The sequence below is a fragment of the Carcharhinus amblyrhynchos genome, chromosome 12 (assembly GCF_965287045.1).
Source record: "Carcharhinus amblyrhynchos chromosome 12, sCarAmb.v2.hapA, whole genome shotgun sequence".
NCBI classification, from domain to species: domain Eukaryota; kingdom Metazoa; phylum Chordata; class Chondrichthyes; order Carcharhiniformes; family Carcharhinidae; genus Carcharhinus; species Carcharhinus amblyrhynchos.
The window spans coordinates 15,302,924-15,318,329 of NC_137335.1; the positions used below are offsets into that span (position 1 = coordinate 15,302,924).

General features: G+C 42.4%; 1 protein-coding gene across 4 annotated transcripts in view; it reads left to right on the top strand.

The window, feature by feature from the left end:
- The window catches only part of rmnd1 (required for meiotic nuclear division 1 homolog), an 84,835-nt gene that overhangs the window by 20,881 nt on the left and 48,548 nt on the right, over positions 1 to 15,406 (top strand). Inside the window, exon 1 of one of the 4 annotated variants that reach the window (XM_080200104.1) lies at positions 921 to 1,004. The exons of the other annotated variants lie outside the window; for them this stretch is intronic. Coding sequence (XP_080056230.1) covers positions 999 to 1,004 — 6 coding nt within the window. The 5' untranslated portion in view covers positions 921 to 998. Of the gene's footprint in view, positions 1 to 920; positions 1,005 to 15,406 lie in introns of those variants that run through there. 4 annotated transcript variants of the gene reach the window in all.

Sequence of the window (15,406 nt, forward strand, 5' to 3'; positions counted from 1 at the left end):
ACAGGAGTTGGAATGTCTTGTTGAAGTTGTACAAGACATTGATAAGGGCATACTTGGAATACTGTGTACAGTTCTGGTCACCCTATTATAGAAAGGATGTTATTAAACTAGAAAGAGTGCAGAAGAGATTTACCAGGATGCTACCGGAACATGATGGTTTGTGTTATAAGGAGAGGCTGAATAGACTGGAGCTTTTTCCTCTGGAGCATAGGGGGCTTAGGAGTAATTTTATAGAGGGCTATAGAATAATGAGGGGCATAGATCAGCTAGATAGTCAATATATTGCCCCAAAGGTAGGGGAGTCTAAAACGAGAGGGCATAGGTTTAAGGTGAGAGGGGAGAGATGCAAAAGGGTCCAGAGGGACAATTTTTTCACACAAGGTGGTGAGTGTCTGGAATGAGCTGCCAGAGGTGGTAGTAGAGGCAGGTACAATTCTGCCTTTTAAAAAAACATTTAGACATTTACATGGCTATGGAGGGATATGAGCTAAATGCGGGCAATTAGTTTAGGGGTTAAAAAAAAGGGCAAATTTGGTGGTAGGATCTATTTCCATTCTGTAAACCTCGATGACCTCTTATTATCTTTATGACCTTATGGTCTTATGACCTATAATTATCTTTCTGCTTTCTTTGTATTGCTATTTGTCTGTCTCTCATGTGCATACTTCCATTCACATTTTCACTATCTCCCTCTAAAGTAAAAAAAATCTTGGAAATTGTTACTTAAAATTTGATCTAAGCTTGTTTCAAAACATTTTGTCAAATCAAAGCCACACATTCTTATAGCCTGAGGAAAAAGAGACACTTCCAGTTGGACTGCATAGTGCACTCATGCATGTTGGGAGATTTCTACACACTACACATGCTGAAACTGGCATACTGAGAATTGCAGGCACTTATATAATTGGTGTTCCTTCAGTTGATAGAGTGGTGTGTCTGGCAAAAGTATCTGTTGCACGTTCTGAATTTTGAGGGGCTAAGGCTTTGTAAAAATATTAATGAAGGTATGTAAGAAAATGTTATAATTAAGCTTACGATACAAAAAAAATCAGCTAGTATTTGTTATAATAGAAACTTTATGTTGAGCATTTCATATTTTCATTGCTGAACAAGAAGAATATTTTGAGCAATTTTGATTCTGATTGTTTAGTCAGGTACTTTTAAAACTCGGGTGTTATAAGAACATAAGAAATAGGAGCAGGAGTAGGCCATCTAGCCCTTCGAGCCTGCCCCGCCATTCAATAAGATCATGGCTGATCTGTCGTGGCTCAGTTCCACATTCCCGCCCTCTCCCCATAACCCTTAATCCCCTCTCTTATCAAAACCCATCAACCCGCGTCTTAAAAATATTTAGCGAGGTAGCCTCCACCACTTCAACAGGCAGAGAATTCCAAAGATTCACCACCCTTTGAGTGAAGAAGTTCCTCCTCAACTCCGTTCTAAACCGTCCCCCCTTTATCTTGAGGCTGTGCCCCCTCGTCCTACTATCCTTTCTGAGCGGGAAGAGTCTCTCCACCTCTATCCTATCCATTCCATTCATCATCTTATACGTCTCAATGAGATCTCCCCTCATTCTTCTAAACTCCAACGAGTTCAAGCCCAATTTATTCAGCCTCTCCTCATAGCTCAACCCCCTCAACTCCGGCATCAGCCTAGTAAACCTCCTCTGCACTCCCTCCAAGGCCAAAATATCCTTGCGTAAGTACGGCGCCCAAAACTGCACGCAGTACTCCAGCTGCGGCCTCACCAATGCCCTATACAGCCGCAGCAAAACCTCCCTACTTTTATATTCAATCCCCCTCACTATGAAGGCCAGCATCCCATTTGCCTTCCTGACCACCTGCTGCACCTGCAAGCTGGGTTTTTGCGACTCATGCACAAGGACCCCAAGGTCCCTCTGCACCGTCGCCTGCTGCAGTTTTTCGCCACGTAAGTAATAACCCTTCCTACCATTATTCCTACCAAAGTGGACCACCTCGCACTTGCCAACATTAAATTCCATTTGCCAGTTCCTGGCCCATTCGCCCAGCCTATCTAGATCCTTCTGCAGACTCTCCACACCCTCCGCACAATTTGCCGTTCCACCAATCTTGGTGTCATCAGCAAATTTCGACACCCTACACTCGGTTCCCTCCTCCAGAACATCTGTATAAATGGTAAATAGCTGAGGCCCCAGCACCGACCCCTGGGGCACTCCACTAGTCACCATCCGCCAATCCGAATAGCACCCATTGACCCCCACTCTCTGCCTCCTATTTGACAACCAATCCTCTATCCACGCTAACACCCTACCCCCAACTCCATGTCCCCTGACCTTCTGCAATAACCTCTTGTGAGGTACCTTGTCAAAAGCCTTCTGAAAATCCAGAAAGACCACATCCACCGGCTCTCCTCTATCCACCGCCCTAGACACATCCTCATAGAACTCCAGTAAATTTGTCAGGCACGACTTCCCTTTAACAAAACCGTGCTGCGTCTGCTCTATCAAGCAATTCCTCTCAAGATGCCTCGCTATTTCCTCCTTGATGACGGATTCTAACATTTTACCTACAACAGACGTTAAACTAACCGGCCTATAATTCCCTGCCTTTTGCCTGGCACCCTTCTTAAACAACGGCGTAACATTAGCCGTTTTCCAATCTTCCGGCACTTCCCCGGAATCCAGCGACGTCTGGAAAATAACCACCAAGGCATCCACTATCACCTCCGCCATTTCTTTCAGAACCCTCGGATGTATTCCATCCGGTCCTGGGGACTTGTCCACAATCAGCCCCTCCAGTCTGTCGAGCACCGCCTCTCTAGTAACAGTAATGTCATTAAGACCCTCCAGTCCTACCACCTTTCCATCTCTAACACCTGGTTATCCAATTTAATCAAGATATTATGGAATCCATGAGAGAACTTTGGTTGAATTAATATATTCTGTAAATTACTAAGAGAATGTACTTCAGGAATTTAAAGACTGCTTAACACCCCAAAAGTTGATGTCCTTCTGAATTCATAAAATCTTACAGCACAGATGGAAAAATTTGGCCCCACATGCTTGTCTTGGATCTTTTGAGAGAGTTATCCAGTTAATTCTATTACTCTTTTCTCACAGCCAGCAAATTTCTCCCCCTTCAGTATTTATGTAATTCTCTTGAAAATTACTACTGAAACTGCTTCCACCATTCTTTCAGGCAGTGCATTCCAGATCATTACAATTCACTGCATTTAAAAACAAAACTCTTCATGTCATCTTTGGCTCTTTTGTCAGTTACATTAAGTTTGTGTCTTCTGGTTACCCATCCTTCCAAAGTTAAACTTTATTAATCACAAGTTGGCTTACATTAACATTGCAGTGAAGTTACTGTGAAAATCCCCTAGTCGCCACATTCTGGCACCTGTTCGGGTACACTGAGGGAGAATTTAGCATGGCCAGTCCACCTAACGTGCACATCTTTCAGACTGTGGAAGGAAACCAGAGCACCCAGGAAACCCACGCAGAAACAGGGAGAATGTTCAAACTCCACACAAGCAATGACCCAAGTCAGGAATCGAACCCGGGTCCCTGGTGCTGTGAGGCAACAGTGCAAACCACTGTGCCACCGTGCCGCCCCCTTGTGCAAGTGGAACAGGTTCTCCTTATACTATCCCAAGACGTCATGATTTCAAATGTCCTTGCTAAATTTCCTCTAACTTTCTCTGCTCTAAAGAAACAGTCTCTGCTTATCTGAAGTCCCTCATTTTAAATTGCAGTCACATATAAAGTTGCTGATTGCAACTTAATTTAAAAATTAGCTCAAAAATTATGAGATTTGTATTTCCCCAACATTTTAAAAGACCCCACTTTCCTTAAAAATTGTTCTTTGTAAATAGTTATTCAGTGAGGATCAACATTTAAGAATATTTGTTGAACAAACGCTGAGAGATGTAGAGCTTTAAACAAGAATTTTGTTTGGAGCAGTAATGGAAATCATTTTAGCAAAATGTCTGCTGTATGTAGGATGGTTACAGATTGCAAATCAAGTCTATCCAATTATTTCTTCACTGACATTAAGCAACATATATTCAATTAAAACTTCAGGAAAAGAAGTCAAGTATCAATTAGTTTGTCTATTTTTAACTGGATTCTCTTCTGTCTATCAACCGAGAGGGTCCAATATAAAATTGAAATTTAGGACATTTCAGTGCCTTTAATGAGGCACTAAATTAGTAATGTCCCTCACAATGATCAGAGAAGATGGTTGATGTCATTAAAAATTGAGAGTTGAAGATGTTGAAGCTAAGAAATGTTGTTGAGTTAATGCATTTGGGATAGATGTGGGTGCATTGTTGGAGGATGTAAGGGGAACAGGGCTGAGGAAGGAGGTTTGTTACAGATGGTAACACTGGATGCTAAAAGTTAAACGTGATTTCATTCCCATTAATGTGAATGCAAAAAGTGCTATTACTCAATTATAGCTTTCTGTTATAGAATTATTGAAAGGATCATAGGGACTATAAAGTGTTATCAATATAACTTGATACACAAAGTTGTAGGAATTCCTCTTGAATTGTGCTAACTTCAACTCTCTCTTTATTCACAAGTTCAAAGGCGGAATTAAATTATTTTTGTTTGTTTGTGGGATATGGGCATCATTGGAAAGTCAGCATTTATTGCCCATTACTAATTATCCTCAAGAAGATGGTGGTGAATTGCCTTCTTGAACTGATGCAGTCCTTGAGGTGTAGGTTCACGCACAGTACTAATGGGGAGAAAGTTCCAGGATTTTGATCCAATGACTGTGAAAGAACAGCGATATATTTCTAAGTCAGGTCATTTTGGGACTTAGGGCAACATGCAGATGGTTGTGTTTCCTGTGCCTGCTGCCCTTGTCATTCTACATGGCAGAGATTGCAGAATTGAAAATGAATTGCTGCAATGCATTTTGTAGATTGCGCACACTGCTACCATTTTGGAGCAGTGGTGGAGGTGAATAGAATGTCAGTCAAACAGCTGTTTCATGCTAGGTGTTGTCACAATAAGAAGTCTCACAACACCGGGTTAAAGTCCACCAGGACTTTAACAGGTAACCAAGTGTTTACAGGTGCAGACAATGCGAGCGGTTGTCTGCACCAGTAAAGACTTGATTACCTATTAACACTCACATTCCAACCATTATCTTATAATTGATTTTGCGTCTATATATGCCCTGTTTGTGAACCAAATCCTGCATTCACCTGATGAAGGGGCAGCACTCCAAAAGCTTGTGCCACCAAATAAACCTGTTGGACTTTAACCTGGTGTTGTGAGATTTCTTACTGTGCTGACCCCAGTCCAACGCCAGCATCTCCCCATCATACTAGATGTTGTCATGTTTTTTGAGTGCTGTTGGAGCATCCCTCAATCTAGTTAAGTGATTGCCATCTTGTTCCTTGTAGATGAAAGACAGGGGAGTCAGGAGGTAAATTACTCGCCACAGAATAATCAGTCTCTGACATGTTCCTGTATCGACAATATTTATGTGGCTCGTCCAATTAAGTATTTGGTCAGTGGTGACCTCCAGGATGGTAATGTGGTGAATTTGGTGATGATGTGGATATGCCGGCGTTGGACTGGGGTAAACACAGTAAAAAGTCTGACAACACCAGGTTTCAGTCCAACCGATTTATTTGATAGTATAGCTTTTGGGTTAGCCCTTTCATCAGGTGAATGCAGAGTTCTGGCCTCAGACAGAGCATATAAAGCACAGACAGTTTACAGATTACTGATTAGAATGCAAATCTTTACACCTAATCCGCTGTTCAAGTCTTAAAGTGGCTAACAATGTGAGTGGAAGGAGCACCTTTCACAGGTTAAAGAGATGTGTATTGTCTCCAGACAGTACAATAAATGAGGTTTTGCAAACCCAGGCAAGTCACGGGGGTTACAGATAGTGCGACATGAACCCAAGATCCCTGTTGAGACCGTCCTCGTGTGCGGAACTTGGCTATCAGTCTCTGCTCAGCGACTCTGCGCTGTCGTGTGTTGTGAAGGCTGCCTTGGAGAATGCTTACCTGAAGGTCAGAGGCTGAGTGCCCATGACCACTGAAGTGTTCACCAACAGGAAGGGAACAGTCTTGCCTGGTGATTGTCGAGCGATGTTCATTCATCCATTGTCGTAGCGTCTGCATGGTCTCCCCAATGTACCATACTTCGGGACATCCTTTCTTGCAACGTATCAGGTAGACAATGTTGGCCAAGTTGCAAGAGTATTTACCGTGTACCTGGTGGATGGTATTCTCACATGTGATGATGGTATCCATGTCGATGATCCGGCATGTCTTGCAGAGGTTGCTGTGGCAGGGTTGTGTGGTATTGTGGTCACTGTTCTCCTGAAGGCTGGGTAGTTACAACCATGCAACCTCAAACAGACCATTGTTCGCAGCAAACTACCCAGCCTTCAGGAGAACAGTGACCACAGTACCACACAACCCTGCCACAGCAACCTCTGCAGGACATGCCGGATCATCATGGATACCATCATCACATGTGAGAATACCATCCACCAGGTACACGGTAAATACTCTTGCAACTCGGCCAACATTGTCTACCTGATACGTTGCAAGAAAGGATAAGAACATAAGAACATAAGAAATAGGAGCAGGAGTAGGCCATCTGGCCCTTCGAGCCTGCCCCGCCATTCAATAAGATCATGGCTGATCTGTCGTGGCTCAGTTCCACATTCCCGCCCTCTCCCCATAACCCTTAATCTCCTCTCTTATCAAAAACCCATCAACCCGCGTCTTAAAAATATTTAGCGAGGTAGCCTCCACCACTTCAACGGGCAGAGAATTCCAGAGATTCACCACCCTTTGAGTGAAGAAGTTCCTCCTCAACTCCGTTCTAAACCGCCCCCCTTTTATCTTGAGGCTGTGCCCCCTAGTCCTACTGTCCTTTCTGAGTGGGAAGAGTCTCTCCACCTCTATCCTATCCATCCCATTCATCATCATCTACGTCTCAATGAGATCTCCCCTCATTCTACTAACTCTAACGAGTACAAGCCTAGTTTATTCAGCCTCTCCTCATAGCTCAACCCCCTCAACTCCGGTATCAGCCTAGTAAACCTCCTCTGCACTCCCTCCAAGGCCAAAATATCCTTGCGTAAGTACGGCGCCCAAAACTGCACACAGTACTCCAGCTGCGGCCTCACCAATGCCCTATACAGCTGCAGCAAGACCTCCCTACTTTTACATTCAATCCCCCTCGCTATGAAGGCCAGCATCCCATTCGTCTTCCTGACTACCTGCTGCACCTGCAAGCTGGGTTTTTGCGACTCATGAGCAAGGACCCCGAGGTCCCTCTGCACCGTCGCCTGCTGCAGTTTTTCGCCACGTAAGTAATAGTCCTTCCTACCATTATTCCTACCAAAGTGGACCACCTCGCACTTGCCAACATTAAATTCCATTTGCCATTTCCTGGCCCATTCGCCCAGCCTATCTAGATCCTTCTTTAGACTCTCCACACCCTCCGCACAATTTGCCGTTCCACCATTCTAACAACAGTGCACAGAGCGCTATCAATCAGCAGTGTACTTTCGGGAGTGCCAGAGGAACTGACACACCCAGTTAAATACAAGGAAAAGATTCTCTGATTAGCCCATCACATTGACTCCTTTACCAGAGAGTTCATACTCTCTTTGGATGTCCCAAAGCACGGTATGTTGGGGAGACCATGCAGACGCTACGACAACGGATGAATGAACATCGCTCGATAATCACCAGGCAAGACTGTTCCCTTCCTGTTGGCAAACACTTCAGTGGTCATGGGCATTCAGCCTCTGACCTTTGGGTAAGCATTCTCCAAGGCGGCCTTCACGACACACGACAGCGCAGCTTCGCTGAGCAGAGACTGATAGCCAAGTTCCGCACACATGAGGACGGTCTCAACAGGGATCTTGGGTTCATGTCGCACTATCTGTAATCCCCGTGACATGCCTGGGTTTGTAAAACTTCACTTACTGTACTGTCTGGAGACAATACACATCTCTTTAACCTGTGAAAGGTGCTCCTTCCACTCACATTGTTAGCCACTTTAAGACTTGAACAGCGGATTAGGTGTAAAGATTCGCATTCTAATCGGTAATCTGTAAACTGTCTGCTTTATATGCTCTGTCTGAGGCCAGAACTCTGCATTCACCTGACGAAGGGGCTAACCCGAAAGCTATACTATCAAATAAATCGGTTGGACTGAAACCTGGTGTTGTCAGACTTCTTACTGGATTTGGTGATGCCAATACTGTTGTTTGTCAATTGTTTATTCAACTGTTGGGGAGTAGCTGCTTATTGTTAGAGCAGTTTCAAACTGTAGTTGTTGGGTTTGGAGGAGCATTCTTCTAATGAATGTCTCTAAAAGGAAAACAGAATTCTGTAAAGAGCAGATGTCAGTTTTATTCCTTTCAATCTGACTATCTGAATTAGAAGTGAAGGTATTTAATTCTCTGTTGTTGGAAATGACCACTGCCTGACATGGACCTTTTTTGCCATTTAATCAGCCCAAGTCTGAATGTTATTCAGGTCTTATTGTAAGGGAGCATGGACTACCATGTTATCTGGGGAGTTATAAATGGAACTGAATACTGCAATCATCATCAAGCACCCCTATTTACCAACATTAGAGAGTCATAGAGCTTTACAGCATGGAAACAGGCCGTTCGGCTCAACTTGTCCATGCCGCTTTTTTTTGAAAACCCCTACACTAATCCCAATTGCCCACATTTGGCCCATATCCCTCTATACCCATCGTACCCATGTAATGATGGAAGAAGCATCATTAATAAGGCAGCTGAGTATGGTTAGCCCTAGGCACTGCACAATGGAACTCCTGCAGTGATGGCTTAGGGATGCGATGATTGACCTCCAACAATCAAAACCATATTCCTTTATTAGGTATGATTTCGGCCAGTGGAGAGTTTTCCCCCGATTACGATTAACTTCATTTAGTTAGGGCTCTTTAGTATGTTAAATGCTACCTTTGTATCAATTGCTTTCACCCTTCTTTCAATTCTTGAGTTCAGACCTTTTGTCCATAGAACCCATAATCCCTACAGTGCAGAAGGAGACCATTCGGTCCATTGGGTATGCACGAAATCTCTGAAGGAGCATCTTACTGAGGCCCATCCCCACCCAATCCCCGTAACCACTGGCATTTACCATGGCTAATCCACCTAACCTACACATTTTTTGGGCACTAAGGGGCAATTTAGCATGGTCCATGCACCTAAGCTGCACATCTTTGGATTGTAGAAGAAAACTGGAGCACCTGGAGGAAACCCACGCAGACATGAGGAGAATGTGCTCCACACATCAGTCATCCAAGGCCAGAATGTGTTTGGACCAAGACAATAATGAGTGAAATCTGGAACAGAGAGTGGTCCTGGCAGAAACCAAACTGGCCATCATGAACAGACTATTGATGAATGACTGTTGCTTGATAATGTTGTTGATGACACCTGTCATCACCTTGCTGATGGTTGAGAGTAGACTGATGGGACGATCATTGGTTGGATTGGAGAACTTGTCGTTCTTTCATGGACATGACATTGGGCAGTTTTCCACATTGTTGAATAGTCTCCAGTGTTGTGGCTGTTATTGAAGGACTAATGTTCAGCCAGCTTGTTTTCCAGGCCAAAGCCTTTTCAGTATCCAGTATGCTCAGCTGTTTCTTGATATCATATGGAATGATTCTAATTGACTGAAGACTGACATACACAATGAGGGGGGGTGGGGGGTGGGGGCTGGGGGTGGGGGCCTCTGGAGGAGTTCAATATGGATGATCCTATCAATGGAGGAAATGGGGTTTCAGATGCTTGTTTTTTGCAGTGACATTCTAGGATCTGCCCTCATTGAGGATAAGGATGTTCGTAGAGCCACCTCCTCTCATTAGTTGTTTAATTGTCCACCACAATTTATGATTGGATGTGGTTTGCTGGCTATTGGTTCTCTTAGCTGTATCTATAGTATGCTGCTTCCACTATTTGGCATTAGTGGCTAAACCTGTTGCTCTATCTGACAGATCTGCCTTGCCTTTAGGCTCTCAATTAAAACTTCAAGCGTAGTTTGTGGGCTTGCTGAAGGATTTTTTTCTTCATCATATTGCTACACGTTATAACTTTTAAAAGAAAATGCTTTATGGCATTTTCATCTCCCACACTAACCACCAATTGTTGTTTTTCTACTGCTGTTAAAAAGGAACATTGGATCATGGTCATTCTGTTTTCAATCGGAGACCATTTGGAAATGGATGGAGAAAACTAAAATTCGTACAGTGAATAACAAACTTGCCTCAATTAGTTTAGACTGAAGTACGTTCAAACTTAAAAGGTCAAAGTTAATTTGCCACCTCCTATATGCCACAGCATTTTATTCTATTCCCCTACCTTGGCACTACGTTATTCTCATAGCTGTACTATACACTTCCTTCACCACAGGATGGACAAAACCAGTATTCGTGATCTCAGATAAGGCATCTATCAAGTGCCCTTTGGAGATCATGTGCAGAGAATGGCATTAGTTGAAACTCCCTAGTTATGCTTATTATTTTACTTCCTCAGGGCAGTTTGTCCTCTAGACTTATCTGGAATTAAAAGTCTAATGATGGCCATAAAATCATTGCCGATTGTTGTAAAAACCCATTTGGTTTGCATATGGTCTTTAGAGAAGGAAATCTGTCGTCCTTACCCAGCCTGGCCTACGTGTGATACAGATCCACAGCAATGTGGTTGACTCTTAATTATCCTCTGAAATGGCCTTGTAAGCTACTCAGCTCAAGGGTAATTAGGATTGGGCAGCAAATCTGGCCCAGTCAGCGATGCCCACCTCTCTCATGAATAAATAAAGAAGACACCCAGCTAAAAATCAAACAACTACTCAAGTGACTGTGGGACAAAGTGCCTGATGAAATCGTGGACTGCTTTCATTGCAGATGATCTAAGTGTAAAAAAAAATGCTAGTTTAATTTGATGCAGCTTTGCTTCCTTAAAGTAACGTTTATTTATTAGTCACAAGTAAGGCTTACATTAATGCTGCATTGAAGTTATTGTGAAATTCCCCTAGTTGCCACACTCCGGCGCCTGTTCAGGTCAGTGTACCTAACCAGCATGTCTTTCGAACTGTGGGAGGAAACCGGAGCACCCAGAGGAAACCCACGCAGACACAGGAAAAAGGTGCAAACTCCACACAGTGACCCGAGGCTGGGAATTGAACCCGGGTCCCTGGCACTGAGGCAGTATTGTTAACCACTGTGCCACCGTGACTAAAGGAAAAAATATCATGATTAATTTACTGATTTAATAAACAAGGGAAATTGTAAGCTTTTCTTGCAAAAACTTTTTAAGTGACAGATGTAGGTATCAGTTTGTGCAGATTGAAATATTGAGAAAGATTAGCAGTATATTTATGAGCCACTGATTCTGCAAGTCCGTGAACATCTGGATTATAGCCACTGAAATAATAGTTATTTTATAAGCTTGTGACAGACTCTTTAAGATAAAACAATGGGGAGTCCCCACACTAATAGAAAACCACTAAAGTAGATTTATGATGCTTGAATGTTAACAGATGTAACTCTTGAAATAGCATTTGAAGTCCTCACGTTTGTTATAATAGAAGCTAAACTATAAAATCTTTACAACTGACGAACTTAAACAACACCAGATATCACACTTGTTCTTTGATAAACATATTTAAATGTTTAAAGCCTTAAATACATTTGTGTAGATCACTTTTTAAATACTTCCACGGTTGAATTAAATGCTTACTACTTGGATTTTACCTCAACTTATATTTTTGTATAGAACTTTTGTCCAACTGTTTCACAGTTGCCATGGAAATTTTATACACACACAGAACTATTACTCAGCATTTCCTCTGTCTCATACTAAGCTGTTTTTTTCAGATCTAAACATTTAGCCCTTAATAACTTCGTAAATATGAGGAATTTTATACTATTTCAGTCTATTTTCCAAGGTATTAATACAAGTAATAATGAAAGAACATTGAGGTACAGGGAGGTAAAAGAAGAGCCATTTGGTGCAGAGTAACTAGTTTCTGCTCTGCTAACATAGCATGGTTTTGATATGCCCAAAGGTGGCTCGGTATTGGTGGTGGAAATTAAGTAATGGTGATGCTGTTACGGACTGGGGAGGTTGTTGGAGCTTTTCTGATTTCAAATGCTCATTTACTGACACTTATATGATACAAGTATTCATCCACCCAAGATTAAATTTTTCCACACCCTGCAGTAGGACTGTAAGAAATACTGCATTATTGGAAACATTGTGAATGGAAGTGAACACTGATATCATCAACAAGCAGCCAATTCTTGATCTTATGATGTAGGGAAGTTCATTGAAGAAATAGCTGAAGACAGCTGGGGCTAGGATTTTGCCCTAGTGAACGCCACCACTCATGTCCTGGAGCTACAATGCTGATAACCATCCTCCTGCATGTCAATTGCTGCTCAAGCTCCTGGAGACTTTTCCACTGGCCTTGAATTTTGCTAGGACCTCTATATGCCACAAAGTTGAATGATGCTTTGGTGTAAGGACAGTTACTGTTTCTGAGCCTAAACATGGACAATACAGCTGAACCCAAAAATAGGAGTGAGAGTGACTGCCTTTGACATCAAGGTAGCATTTGACTGAGTGTGGCATCAAGGAACCCTAGTAAAATGGAAACTCTCCACCAGCTGGTCATACCTCACACAAAGAAAGATGGATCTGGTGGTTGGAGGTCAATTATCTCAGCCCCAGGGCATCACTGCAGGAGTTTTTCACAGTAGTGACCTAGGCCCAACCATCTTCAGCTGCTTCACCCACTGTCCACCTTAAGGTCGGAAGTGGAGATGATTGTTGTTGATTGCACAATACTCAGCACCATTCACAGCTCTTCAGATATTAAAGTAGTCCATATCCATATGTAGTAAGACGTGGACAAGATTCAGGCTTGGGATGCCAAGTGGCAGGTAACATTCACAGCACGCAAATGCAAGACAATGACCATCTCCAATAAGGGAGAATCTAGCAATCTCCCCTTGACATTCCATGGCATCCACATCACCTTCCCCATCAATATCCTGGGCGGATGGTTACTTTTGACCAGAAATTGAATTGGACCAACCAAAGCAAGCCAGAAGCTGGGAATTCTGTGAGTAACTAACCTCCTGACTCCCCAGAGCCTGTCCACTATCATTAAGACACAAGCCAGGAGTATGATGGCATAGCTTCCTCTTGCCTTGATGAGTGCAACTCCTACAACACTCAAACAAATATGACACTATCCAAGACAAAGCAGTTCACTTCATTGGCATCCCATCCACCACATTCGCTCCTTCCACCACTGACGCACAGTGGCAGCACTGCAGCAACTCACCAAGGCCCTTTCGACAACATCTTCTAAATCCATTATCCATACCACCTAGAAAGACAAGGACAGCAGTAGTAGGGGAACCCCCACCATTTGCAAGTTCCCTTCCAAGCTACACAACATCCTGGCTTGGAGCTATATTGCCATTTCTTCACTCGTTAGTTCAAACTCCTGGAACTCCATTCCTAACAGCAGTCTAGATATACCTACACCAGATGAAGTGCAACAGTTCAAGAATGTAGCCCACCACAACCTTCTAACTGCAATTAAGGATGGACAATCAATTTTGATTGTCCAGTGATGCCTGCATCCGATGAGCAAATAAAAAAGACTCAAGCTTTTTTATTTGCTCATTAGATGCAAAGATTAGGAGTTGAATGCTTTCTGTGGAACCCAAATTGAACACCAGTGTGTAATTGACACTTGAGAATACTATTCCATACCTCATTTTCCACTAGCTGAAAGGATTAGCTGAATCATTTAGCAAGAGAGATAATAGGAACACGATTCAACAAAGTAGTATCATGAGTACCTTTGCAAAGCTCATACAAGTGCCGTGTTTTTAAAAATTTTCTTCTTAATAAGGGCGCTGCAGTGATTTTTTTCAAGGTAACTGGAGTCCATGTCAATCACATTAACCTCATTTCTTCATCAGAAATGATCAGATAATGATTAAGAATGAGCCCAAAGACTTCTATCCCCACTAGCCCTGGATTCCAGCTAATTACTGGAGGAAGATCCAAAAGCAAGAAAGGAATGAGCAAAAGGCAAAACAGCGAGAGAGGGAAAAAAACAAGTGAAGGAAAGAGAAAGGGATAGATGCGAGTGAAGAAGCAGAAGGATATATCATTGAAAGAGACATAAATAACACTGAGAAGAAATAGCAACTGGTCCAACCAGTCTGTCTCAGATAGTTGATGAAGAACAGGAACACTAGTAATAGACCCAAAAGGATGTTGAAAAACTGGTGAAAATGGACAGACACATGGGAGATGAAATTTTAATGCTGAGAAATATCAAGTGATGCATTTTCATTGGAAGAATAAGAAGAGGCAGTATAAACTAAATGGTACAATTTTAAAGGGATTGCATATACAAAAAGCCCTGGGTGCATATGTACACTTGTCATGCCAATGTGATTTTAAACGAGGCTGTTAACACAAATGAGATCTATGGCTTTATAAACAGAGATAGCATAGAATACAAAAGCAAGCATGTTATGCCAAACCGTTTTATAAGTTACCGGTTAGACCCTATAGATGGAGTATTGTGTTCACTTTTAAGCACTGCAGTTTAGGAAGCCTGCCACCCAAGAAATGCAGAGGAGATTTACTAGAATGATTCCAGGGATATAGGATTTGAAAGCTCTTCGTAAGTGGCAAAAAGTTAACAGAAGATTTAATAAGTATCTAAAAATCATGAAGGATTTGATATAGTTAAAATAAAGGACAAACTGAATCTGGTAGCTGAAGGGCTGATAACCAGAGAATGAATTTCAGGCCATTGGCAAAAGAATCAGAGACGTTTTTTATTCAGGGACTTGCCACGATCGAGAATGTGCACTGCTTGAAAGGTTGGTGGAAGTAGATTCAATAATGACTTTCAAAAGAAAATTGGATAAATACTTGAAGGGCAAATATTCGCTTCCCCAAAAGACATTTGTACATCTAAATTACTGGAGTCTCCTCTCACTTGCTTTTTTTGCATTTGGGGGGTCAGAGGCCAATTTCCAAGAGTTTTTTTTTCCTAAATTAGCCTGTGGTTATTTTTCTCTGTTACTTTGCTTACCCCAGGAGATTGTGAGACTGCAGTGGGAGGAGGAGGAATTGTTTGTAACAGCCTCTGGTGAAACAGCCCTTTTTCATTTACTCATATTTATGTGTGCAGATGAATTTTTGTATGGATTTCAGGAACGCCAGAGAATTACAAGTGGGTATAACTTGCCTTACATGTAGAAAGATAAAACGTATTCGAAGTTACTCCCCACAATTTATTTTTGCCACGCAAGTTTTCTGCAGTTTTCAACCAAGTCCTGCAGCAA